Source organism: Anolis carolinensis, chromosome 1 (genome assembly GCF_035594765.1).
Source record: "Anolis carolinensis isolate JA03-04 chromosome 1, rAnoCar3.1.pri, whole genome shotgun sequence".
Classification (NCBI taxonomy): Eukaryota; Metazoa; Chordata; class Lepidosauria; order Squamata; family Dactyloidae; genus Anolis; species Anolis carolinensis.
The window spans coordinates 123229584-123242351 of NC_085841.1; the positions used below are offsets into that span (position 1 = coordinate 123229584).

Genomic DNA, 12768 nt, shown 5'->3' on the forward strand with positions numbered 1-12768 from the left:
AAAATACCTTTGACAACCAATCTGTAAATTGCTGTTTACAACAACTTAAGAGAAAGTATGGAACCTTGATCTTAAGTTACTACACTGGCAGGGCAAGTATGGTACAAGGAAAGGACTTCTACTCAGGCAGGAAGAAAAGAAAAAGAAGTGCATAAGAATGGGATCTGGAAAAGTTAGATGGCGATGAGAGTCTATGGTTCAAAATAACTATTTTTATAATACTGAAGTGAAATTAGAATTTAGCTTTAAGCATTAGTCATTCATTCAGATTTACAGCACTTACCTGTATATTCAAAGGTACTAATGTGGCTAATTATACCAACAAAAGCACAAAACTATTACACATGATAGAAGCATATAATGAGGAAATGTCATATCTTATCTTCTTGCCACCAGAAATATGAATGCCTGTCCTTGACAGGAGGTAAGACAGTAGTAATCATTGCATGTCACTGAAAATACTACCATCACTATTTTGTTCATGGGCTACTCCAGGAGTAACCAAACTGTAGTTGAAGAGGTTGGCAGTTGTGTGATTCTAGGCAACCTATTCAAGAGGTTCAGAAATTGACATCTACTAGAAAAGGCAGAGAAGCAAGCATTCTCAGGATGCCTTTGAAAATGACCATGATCCTAAGACTCCAACCAAGTCTTTGTAACACAGCAGAGATTGCAGAGAAAGATTAAGTCAAGTGAAAAAGCTGATGCATGGCAATGCATTAAGAACACACAGAAATAAGAATCCTTAACAGACATTTATGGTATATCCATGTTGATGTCGAGAAATAATATAAGAAAAGGTGAACCAGTGAAAAGATACTGTAGAAATAAGGTGGGTGTTTCTTATGTACATGCAATGATATTTCATATGGGAAAACTAGGGGCCACGGTGGTACAATGCATTAAACCTTTGTGCCAGCTGAACTGTTGACCTGAAGGTTGAAGGTCTGAATCCAGGAAGCGGGGTGAGCTCCCATCTGTCAGCCCTAACTATGTGGGGATATGAGAGAAGCCTCCCAGCAGGATGTTAACACATTTGGGTGTCCCCTGGGCAGCGTCTTTGTAGACGGCAGATTCTCTCACATTATAAGTGATTTGCAGTATTTCTCAATTTGCTCCTGACAAGATAAAAAACATCTGGGAAAACTGTCGACCAGTCAGTAATGCTAAACAATTGAGCTTTATGAAGCTGAACATTACAGTTTATTTCAGTTATTTCATTGTTAAGTTAATAATAATTGCGCGTGCAAGATGTGCCAGATCCCACAGATTGTTCTTCCACAATAAACTATATGGGGATAAGAGGCTTAAGAGCAGAGACAGAAAAAGCCACAGCTCCCAACAGTTGAAGAGTAAAAGAAAAAATATGTAAGAAAGAAAGGAAGCTTGTGTATCTTCCACCATCCATGAGATAATCAAATGACCCTCCTATTTCTTATAGAGGTTACAAGATCATTACTCCATGTGGTCAAGAATGTTGTTGCCCTGTACAGGAGGAGAAATTGGAAGAATGATCCCATCACAGAAACTTGAAAAGGAGTAGGAATTCTTCCATTTATTCCAGAAAAGATAGAGCATGGGGGAAAGTGTGGTTGGTTAACAGATTGTGTAAAGGTTCAATTGATGTTTGCATTTTAATTTTTTTGTTTTTCTCTTTTCCAAAGTGCACTGTTTTCTAAAAATACACTGCTTCCATGTCTCTAAGCATAAGACAGTCATCTCAGCATACATCACATTTACTGTTAATTTCTTAATTGTTTGTGTTTTCCACTAAAATTACAAATTTTAGAGAATGGAAATAGTCACTATTATATCATTACACATGCAAATCTTAGATTTACCAAAAGCTTTTCACAGTCTTTCAAACACATTAGTTATGCATAATTCAATTAACCATATCACTCACTCATATACCACACAATTTCACATGTGTCTTTCATACATTAATATTAACAAACCCCAAAAGAAATGGTAGTGCTCCTTCACTTCTCTTTCTATCAAAATATAAACACCACTTTGACCATAAAACAGCAACTGGGATATTCATGACAGCATAATAGGTAAGCAAATAGCTGAGGGTCTGTTAGTTCTGCTCTTCTGGGCTTCATAGCAACTTAGACCATAGCTATGAACAACATTGCAAACAACATGGTCCTTTTTAGCTTAAAGGTCTCTGATTATATGGTGGTGTTCTTGGACAAATGATTAAATTTAAGTGAGATTCATATCTCTAAACTACAAAGGATGAGGAAGATGTTACACTTCAGATGTTATTGAACTACAAGGCTCATCCACCCTCACTATTGGATGTGCTGTCGACAGCTGCAACTCGGCAGAGTCTGGAAGCTCATATGTTTCCCACTATCAAGAATGTCAACAGTTCATCCAAAATTGGCTTTTACTCCAGTGGTATGGAAATACTCTAGGATTTAGAGCTATTTTACTATGACAAGATTTTATTGCTTTGTATCCTGGAATGTCTGTCCATTTCTCACTTGTGAAATGTACAGTTTGCAAAGAATCTGACAACAAGTAATATCAAACAGAAATCAAATACATTCAGAATTGTCAAGATCCCTAGAATGCCCCCTGTCATTTTGAGTGATAGCCTATCCACTTTAAGGTGTACAAGAAGAAAAAGGAAGGATAACAGGTTACTTGGATGTGTGGGATGAAAACTTTTTCCCGGTTACTGAAACACTACAAAAAAACTTTTTGAAAAGTGATCTAAGTTAGGCAGGAGAAAAAAATGACCATGTGAGCACCATAAACAATGGTACACCAGTGAGAAATGAAGACCAATATGATGCAATGAACTATGTCAGATTTAAATTTGGAAAGCCAGGACTGAAATCCCTAGCTACAAATAGTGCAGGGCAACCTTGGCCAAGAACTGTCTTTTAAGATTAATCCACCTCACTGGTAGAATTGAAAGACATAGCCATGTTAATCTGAATCAGAGTGCAAATGGATCTTGTAGCACCTTAAGACTGAGAGAGAGAAAATTGGTAGCCTCACCTTTTGTAGAGTGTACTTAATCAGATGAAGTAAACTTGCATCCAATAAAAGTCTGTAAAAGCTTATGCTACCCAACATATTTCTCACTATTCATCTATTGGCGTGACATGAAGAAATCCCATATGCATTCTTCAAATGATTATTTATTACTTACAAAGTATTCAAGGTACATTGGTGTTTCTCAAAATATCTCCATCAACAGTATTCCACCAGATAGGTTATTCCTTCCCAACAGACCATAAGTTAAAAAAATATACAATGGAAGAAGAATAACTCATATATACAGGTCAGACAGAGGAACTGTGGGCAGAGGCGGTTCAACCACCAGGCCAACTAGGCAGTTGCCTGTGGCACCATCTCGTTGGGAGCGCCATCGAGGCAACTCCTGTCTCCTGCGGCCTGCCTCCGCAAGGTATTGAACTGCTTTTTCTGTTGATTTGTTGTAAAACATGATGTTTTAGTGCTTAATTTGTAAAATCTTAATGTAATTTGATGTTTAATAGGCTTTTCCTTAATCCCTCCTTATTATCAAACATTTTTGCTTATCCAACGCTTTTATTTTTCAGTGATTGGTTTGGAGGGGGCATCAAAATTCTGTTCACCTACACTTGAAAAATACCTAGGGCCGGCTCTGACTGTGGCTCTGACAAACGTGGATATATAAAATATTTAAAGAAATGGAACAGCTGCACTTGCAGAAATCACAACAATAAAAATCTGAAAAGTAAAAGGAGGGTGAATTTTACCTCTGTCCATGCTTAAGAAAAGAAAACGTTGCATCCCTATATTTGTCTATTCACAGCAAATCCCAATGAAATCAGTGTGTTATTCCCAGAGAAATGGGTACAAGATTTCAAATTATGTTTTAAGTTTAAGGTTACTTCCTATCAGCCTGGATCTCTTAAAGAGTCAGTTTGATTTGCTATCACCCTAATGCTGTATGTTTTATACTCTAAAATGTATTTCATCATGTGATATATGAAAGCATGATCCAGGGCAGCAAACTCAAAATATGACTACATAGGGTGGGCTGGAGGGAACAAGTATCATATGACCTGCTTTTACATAAAGAGCTATTGTAAAAGCAAGTCGTCTATGTTTGGTGCTTTTCTTGTGAGTTTTCTGGATTCAGTTCAAAGATGTATAAATACAATTAAACAATAGTGACTCAACATTTATTACATTTATTGTCTCTTATTCAGAAATATAAAATAGATAGCAATATGCTAGCCCATTTCATTAAACAACTGTCTCTAGGTGTAATCAAGAGTTTATAGGATTTTATAGGAACACTCCAAATGTAATGATCTATTAATGAGTAGAAGAAGGAGGAAAATCAATCTATCAGTTCATAAATTCATTCAACTCTGTTTCAAAATCAGAGGAAGAGCTTTTTAATGTTGCTATTCTCAGAGTTGCCATACTTCAACAAAAATGGAGTGGTTAAATTAGTATTATTACTAAATTGATACTAAATAATTCAGACTCTGAGCATTTTAATACATCTTTAGTACAGAAAGTAGTTTTCCCACTTTAAACAGTGATGCTATTTTGGTTCTATGGTAATTTAACAGTAGTTAATCACTAGATAAGAAAGACAGGCATGTTGTTATTTTTTATGCCTTCTTGACCTGTAAACCCAGTTTGGTGCCTTCCAGATATTTTAAATCAGTATGACTCAGATTAGTGATTTTTAGATTGGTGCCAGCCTATGAGATAATTGCTGCTGTTCCACAGTAAGCCTCTAGGAAAGAAAGAAATAGATGTGCTCAACGGGCACAAAGATGGTCAGTCACTGGCACACTGGGAACACCAAACTTCAACTTCCCTACATTAGACAGCTTAAGAAACATTATTTTAAATTACAGGGATCTTGACCAATGGTGAAGGATCCTGGGAGTTCAAGTCCAAGATTTATTTCATTATGGTGATACATGAAAATGGACTGCATTATACTGTACCCTATCACACTAGCAATCCATCTAGGTTAGTAAGTATTGTCTATTCTGACTTGGCAGTAGCTCTCCCACGTTTCTGACAGATCGTTTCCTCCCTCCTTACCCAGAGACACTAAAAACTGAGTTCTGGCATTGAGTGTAATCTTTTAAATGACAAGTGGACTTTTTTTCTGAGTAGCAATAGGCCACTATAGGCCTTTTTAGGCTATATAAAACACATGTCTTGAGATTACAAATTTTAAAAGCACTTTACAAAGCAAGGGAAAGATACAACTTTCAATAATTTCCTCTGAACACAACACTTTAAGAAAAGATGCAATACTTTGGATCTATGCTTTCTTTACAACATTCCTTAAAATTGTGGATTTCTACAACCGGGAACAAACAAAATCATTTAAATGAATGCAATGCTTAGATAGAAATCAACAGAAGAACACTGCACAAAACAAATGCTTCAAAATACTATAAAGACATATACAAAATGTAGTGGACAAAGTATCTTTTATCTAGGACAGAGCAGAGCTAAAAATAAACAGTTTTAATCCTGGATGAGGATTACAGTTCTTTGTAACAAAAAAGAGAGAGAAAGAACAGATTACATCCATCCCTAATAACAATTTTGTTTTCTGAAAAAAATATTCTATTTGCCCATTCCCTGTAACGTGTAAAATATAATTCATATAATTTTAGTGACACAAAATGAAAAATTGAATTTTTCAAAAATTATCAAGCTGAAACATATACTGTAAATTATCATGAATTAATTGCTGTGCATATAAAATATATATGACCACTGACTTGAAAATGTATTTAGAAGAAAAATTATATGATCTTCGGAGCAAAATGTCTGTGCTTTCATCTTGCCATAACTCACAGGTATATTGCAACTGACCAAACTAACCAATGTTTATAGCTTCTACTTGTTTTATGAGAGCTGGACTTGCCACAGAACCCCAAAAAGAAATAAAAATCAGAAATTACCCCACAAACCAGGAGCTATAAGCTATATTTCAGAAGGAAGAACTGGCAACATCATCTCTGAGTTTTCCATGCTTAAGAAAACACTATCAAGTTCATGAGGCCATTATAGGTCAATAGGTGACTTGAAGGTGCACACACAAACACACACACACAAAACCAAGGGCAGACTAGTGTCCCAGCTCTGTTCCTCCCATGTGTGCAAGCCTTACACTTTTTTATTTAATTAAATCACATTGAAGATTACATTTAATAAGTTAATTAAACACATTCTATACCATGCTGACATTAACTGAATATTGAAGAATTAATTGTAATTTTTAAAATTATTACTTATGGTCCACTTCGGGTTTAAGGGCTAGTGTTGACAAGCCCCAAGACCATAACATATACCAGATAAACCCTGCATATTATTATGATGCAGTGCTAGATAGGAGTGTTGTGCACAAGTAATTTCCTAAGACCATTATCGCACCATGTTGTCACAGCACTATAGCGATGCATTACTCCCAATGTTGCTCCAGCTTTATTGCACTACATTGTCACACTCCAGGCACTGTTGTATTGCAGCATTACTGAAAAGGTGCTTGTTTGCTCTTTTCACAATGGAAATGATCTATTAATGACTCCCTTTGTCTGTCACAAATCTGTAAGCATTTCAGGGACAGAATTCTCATAGTGTGAAGCCAGGTTATCCCTTCCTCAAGGGCTCTGAAGGAAATCTCTGAAAAGGAAGCCCAAGATCACATCTGGTACTTTGAGGGGAAAGGTCACTTTTCTCATATATTTGAACCCCTGTTAATCCCCTCTTCTGTTTTTCTGTCTTATTTTTTATTTGATGCTATATCATCATAATATTACAGAATGTCTCACTGCCACATTTCCATGCTGTTGCAGTGCTATTATGGCTAGTGTATTTTGTTTTTTTTAAATAGATGAACGAATCAGGAAATGAAGGATGGAAATGTCTGTAATACAGCATTAATGCAGATGAAAAACATGCAAATGACACTCTTAAAGCGCAAATGTGGCAAGGGCGCAATGGAGAGCATCAACTGCTCTCATGAAACTGTCTGGAGCTCAAACAGAAGAATGCAGCATAAAGGAGTGGTGTGATAAGGTCCTCCGTTTGGCCAATACATATGGCTAAGAAAAATGGAACAAAATCATTATAATTAATTATAATAATTAGTAAAATATCCATCTTCTGTGGAACCCAGACTGCTACCTGAAGCTTCAAAAGGCATGCCCTAGTTTGCTACTTCTAGCACTGCTTTTGAAATGATTAAAACATTTTCTAGTAACCAGAATAGGGTCAAGTTTAACCAATGGAAAGATTATGTGAACAACTACTAAATACTATGAAAGTTGAAGTTTAACATAAAGGTAATACAGTAGAGTCTCACTTATCCAACATAAACGGGCCGGCAGAATGTTGGATAAATGAATATGTTGGATAATAAGGAGAGATTAAGGAGAAGCCTATTAAACATCAAATTAGGTTATGATTTTACAAATTAAGCACCAAAACATCATGTTATACAACAAATTTGACAGAAAAAGTAGTTCAATGTGCAGTAATGCTACATAGTAATTACTGTATTTACAAATTTAGCACCAAAATATCATGATGTATTGAAAACATTGACTACAAAAATGCGTTGGATAATCCAGAATGTTGGATAAGTGAATGTTGGATAAGTGAGACTCTACTGTAAATACATTAGAAACCGTGAATATTTTTAATGGGAAAATTAAAATATCCAGTGGAAATATCGCTTTTTCTTTTATATATATGAGTATATTTCATTATTATCAATTTCCCCCATTACAGAATGAATAAAAGTAATGGCAATAAGGTATACATCTTAACATACTGAAAATTATTTCCCGAAAGGATAAAGAGGAAATATGTATGCTACCTTTTTTTTTACAAAGTGAGAAAATGGTTTCAAAAAATACATACAGACTTAAATCCAATTTTGGACCAAAGTTGAGCAGATTCATTGAATAAGTAAGTGTTGACTTAACCAAAGTCCCATTGATTTTCTAAGTTTGGACTAGAAATGGGATTTATGCCAGTATTTTTCTTTAAAAAATACAAAAATGAATAGTTTGAATTTTCCAGAAAATTTGTCATTAAAATAATACCCATGGCCAATGATTTAAATATCAGTATGTTTGATTCCACAATTCAAAATGTAAGGCATAGTGCAGAGAAATCAATCAGAATTATAGAGGGAAAACCCCTATCACGATCATCTGGCCCTAGCTGTCAATGTATGAATTTGCCATATTATTTTCTCTAAAAATGTAAAAGAAATAACAAATAACATTTCTTTCTGCAAAAGTATATATATACCACATGGCTTTATCATCTTCATTGCTGTTAAAACTGCAATGAGACAACAACAAAGAAATACAAACTGATATTATACTTTTGGTTCAGTATATCTAGCTTCATAAAGTCTATCAATCTAACTAGTTTTGTTTTTCAACATTGACTAATGAAATTTTCAGTTTAGTGTTTCACATTAAACAGTTACATGTATGTTTAGTAATACTGTAATAATATAAAGAAACATGGATTCTAACCACTTTGTCCTCCTTTGGGTAAGCATCCAGGAAAGCAGAGAAAAGAGAAAAATATAAAGGAAAGAAGAAAAAAAGAAAGAAGGAAAACATTAATAGGAACATTAAAATAACATAGTCATAATGTTTCTGTAAACATAAGATTTGGTCAAATTTTAAAAATAAAAATATTTGCAGCTACACAGGCACAGAAAATCCATACATTTCACAAGTACCTGAAATATTTTAAGCAGTAAATAAAGAAATCATTGTGATAACAGGATTCAGCACACCAGTATTTCAGCACACCATCGGGCCCCTTCTATACCGCCATATAAAATCCAGATTACCTGCTTTCAACTAGAGAGTTCTAGAGAGAACACCTCCTTGAGATGTTATTTTTATTTTTTAAAAAAACAGTGGTCAGTTTCCAGCAGAAGACAACCATAGGAAAGACCTAGAAATTCTTAGAGAAGTGTTCTCTTAGGTTAAAAAAACCCCACAATTTCTTTATTTGAGGTTTTTTCACTTTCATGGGAGTCCCGAGCCTCTAATCCAAGCTAACGTGGAGGGTTGACTGTACTTCATGAAAATCTGCTCTTGGAAGTCAAGAGGCAGGAACAAGACAGAAACAGGATTGGAGAAGCAAAAAGGGGATTCAATTGAGAAAGTTTGTGACCCACCAATGGCATATAGGCTTTAATTTGATTTTAGGTTTTTAATGTTATTTTCATGTGCGGGGTTTCTCTGGGATTTATATGGTAGGTAGTTGCTGTATGCTAATGTCAGTGGAAAGCTAGGAATTGACTTTGCAAGGTGGCTAAGTCGGATTTTTCATCTTTCTAATCCAGAGATCTGAAGGTCAATAGGGTTAACCATTTAAGAAGCTACCCAAAAGGGGGCATTCAAGTAACACATATGAAAGATTTCATTTTTCAGAATATTAGGTGGAAAATTTCTTGCCATAGATTCAAAAAGTAAATTACCAAGAAAATACGAGGGTTGATTGAAAAGTAATGTCTCCACCTTCATAACTCTTCAACAGATGGCAGTACTGGTATGTGGCAGGTACTTGCTAGTTCTACAGGTACATTTGGCAGGAAGCCTTAGCATTGAATGGTTGTGTTGTTAAAGTATGAAGTATGGGACCCTGTGCAGACGGTCAGTCAATGCGACTTAAGCAACGTGCAGTCATTGAATTCTTGACAGCAAAAGGTTGACCCCAAAGGAGATTCATCAGAGAATGCAAGCTGTTTATGGTGATTGTGTTGATGTGAGTACTGTGCGTCATTGGGCAAGTAAGTTTAAAGATGTTGAGTTGGGAACATCTGACTTGCGTGACAAACAAAGAGTTGGACGTCCTGTGATAGCAACCACTGAGTTTCACAAGAAAAGGTTGACAGATTGATTCAGGATGATCGTTGTATCACTCAGAGAGAAATTTCAATCATAATCGGAATTTCACAAGAATGTGTGGGTCACATTATTGCTTTGCTTGGCTATCGGAAGATCTGTGCACGATGGGTACTGTGAGACAATGGTTGCAGAAACAGAGTGTTGACCTCTTCCGTGACGGCTTCAGAAAACTTGTTCATCATTGGCAGAAATGTATCCAATTGTCTGGTGATTATGTGAATAGTGGTAGTTAAAGAGCACATTCTAAGGATTATTTCTGTGTTTGGTTTATTAAAATATTCCCATCCAAACCCAAGTAACGAAAGTTGAGGCATTACTTTTCATTCAACCTCGTACATTAGCCTGAACCATTTGCCTTCGTTTTATATTGGCCAGCAATTGGGTGTATTTCAAATCAGGCCCAAAACTCACATTGAAGTAGATTTTTTTAAAAATGGAGAGAGACTCAGGCCTCCTACCTCTAGATATCCTTCCTGCACTTTTTTACGATGATGTCTATTAGAGAATCCATTTTGTGTCAGGAGGATTATGTGGATTTTTTTTAAAAAGCTTGGATCCTCACTTTCCTCTGACAGCTAGCTGACAATACTCTGATGCCCTTTCTGGGGTCTCTGGCCCTTAAGAAACTTGACTTGGAAGAATTTGTCCTCATACGTTGATGAAGTTGGCCATTGCTGCGTTAGAAGCAGTGGTTCTCAACCAGTGGTCTACCAGATGACTTAACTCCCCAAATCCCTCTTCGCAATTTGAACTCCCCAATCTCAAATCAGTTGGGCTGGGTATGAACATAGGTCTAAAACAACTGGAAGACCAAATCTTTAGAAAATAACATTAAGTGGACACAGATAATTCTTTCAACCTGTGATGACTTAATAGGGTAGATTGTATCACATGAGGTGCACCTACACTATAGAATTAATGTAGTTTGACATCACTTTAACTACTATGAGTTGACTATGAGAACTACAGTATAATTTTGAAAGGTCTTTAGTCTTCTCTGTTGAAGAGTGCTGGTGCCCCCAAAAAGCAGTAATGACAAGATAAAGATAATTTCTTTTTCAAACCTGGTGAACTTGCAATAAGGTGAAAAATTACTGGTCTAAGATGCATTTGTTAATTACAAAAATTAAAACTAGACCTTGTAATGTTACTAGAAATATTTCCGCTGAGCATTATTGTTAAAGATTTGGATAATAATGACAACACCACCAAGACTATGCGTTGCTCAAATTTGGAAACAGACTGAAGTGCCAATGATGGAAGAATGGATTGTTTCACTTGCTGAGTTGACCCAAATGGACAAATTAATGTACTGGTATCCTAGACATTGTGAAGGCTGGAAAAATGCATAGATATTGAAAAAAGACAAATTCTAATGATGTAATTAAGCTGTTTCGATGGCTTTTACCAACTTTTGAGAGATTATGCATTACATATGTGTTGGTGGAATAATCCTTTTTTTTTCTTTTCATTTTTTTCCTTCCCTCTCATATATTTTTGAATATATATTATTTTGTGGTGATATAGATTACTGGTGTAAAATATAATAAATAAGTTTCAAACATTTTAGTCAATTTCATTCTATTTATTCATTTCACTAAAATATGTATATCCTTTCCTGTGGCACAGGATACCAGGGTGGCAAACAAATAAAAACTATTTAAGTAGTAAAAGCAATTTCTCATTTAAAACATTAAAAATTAAATATACTAAAAGCATAGTAATAACTCTTAACAGGTCATATTTGTATATGCATATTTTGAAATAAGCCAGTTAGGTCATAAAGGCCTAATAAAAAGCCCTGGTTTTGCTTGGCATGGGAAGAAAGTTTTGACAATCCTTTGCCATTGGTCACCTAGAAGATCAAAGGTTTCTGATCTCCTATACTAAACATTTTATTTAAGATTTTAAAACATTCATCCCCAAGAATAATGTTAATGGGACCCAGATGACTGCATGACAAACCTATGAACAAAAATGCACATACATACTCCATGAAGGCACTCTATGCCCACAAAAATCCAGTGGTATGTAAAACACTGTGATCCAATATTTATTGGGCAGAAGTGATTATGTGGACATACATCAAATGAAAGGACTTCAGTCAACTTTAAAGTAGTACAAATAACAGTCTCTTTATACTGAGAATTAATGGTTAAAAATACTAGAACAAATTGTCATTACTATTTGTAATTGCTAGTTTTACTGGCACCATCTACAAGGAAAAAATTAATGCTATGAAAAAAATGCATACTTATTTTATTTATTTGTTTGTTTGTTTGTTTATTACAGTAGTTGTATCCCACCCTTCTCACCCAATAGGGGACTCGGGGTAGCTTACAATAAAAGCACATATATAAAAATAATAAAGAACATTCAATCAATTAAAATTAAATACAATAAACATTCATAAAAATATACATATAAATATACAATTGGCGCATTTTGAGTCTAAAAAACTGGGTCTGTCATTGAGTTCATTGGCAGAGTCTTTCCCTAAAGGTCTTTAGCTACAGCTAGCAGAAAATCACCAATACTGAATGGACAAATTTTCCCTCCTTGCACACACACCCTTGATATTTATCAGAAATGAAAAATATGGATTTTCATTGCATTAAATTGTATTATCTTCAGGTGGTGAGGGTAGAATGAGCAGACAGAACAGGTGGTTTCTGACTAAATCCAGATGTTAGTCTCAGTCTCAACTAGAGTAAACCCACAATTAAGTCAGCAGTCATCTGTGTTCCACTGATAAAATGAGTCTATTTTCATTAGGCTGAAAATTGTACTTAGGCCTGAATGTGTAAAGGTAGAGACAATGCATATT

General features: G+C 35.2%; 1 protein-coding gene across 46 annotated transcripts in view; it reads right to left on the bottom strand.

Annotated features, from left to right (window-relative positions):
- The window catches only part of rims1 (regulating synaptic membrane exocytosis 1), a 333818-nt gene that overhangs the window by 196443 nt on the left and 124607 nt on the right, over positions 1 to 12768 (bottom strand). For 42 of the 46 annotated variants that reach the window (XM_062981928.1, XM_062981722.1, XM_062981747.1 and 39 more), the window contains exon 3: positions 8550 to 8561. The exons of the other annotated variants lie outside the window; for them this stretch is intronic. In XM_062981928.1, coding sequence (XP_062837998.1) covers positions 8550 to 8561 — 12 coding nt within the window. The remainder of the gene's footprint in view (positions 1 to 8549; positions 8562 to 12768) is intronic. 46 annotated transcript variants of the gene reach the window in all.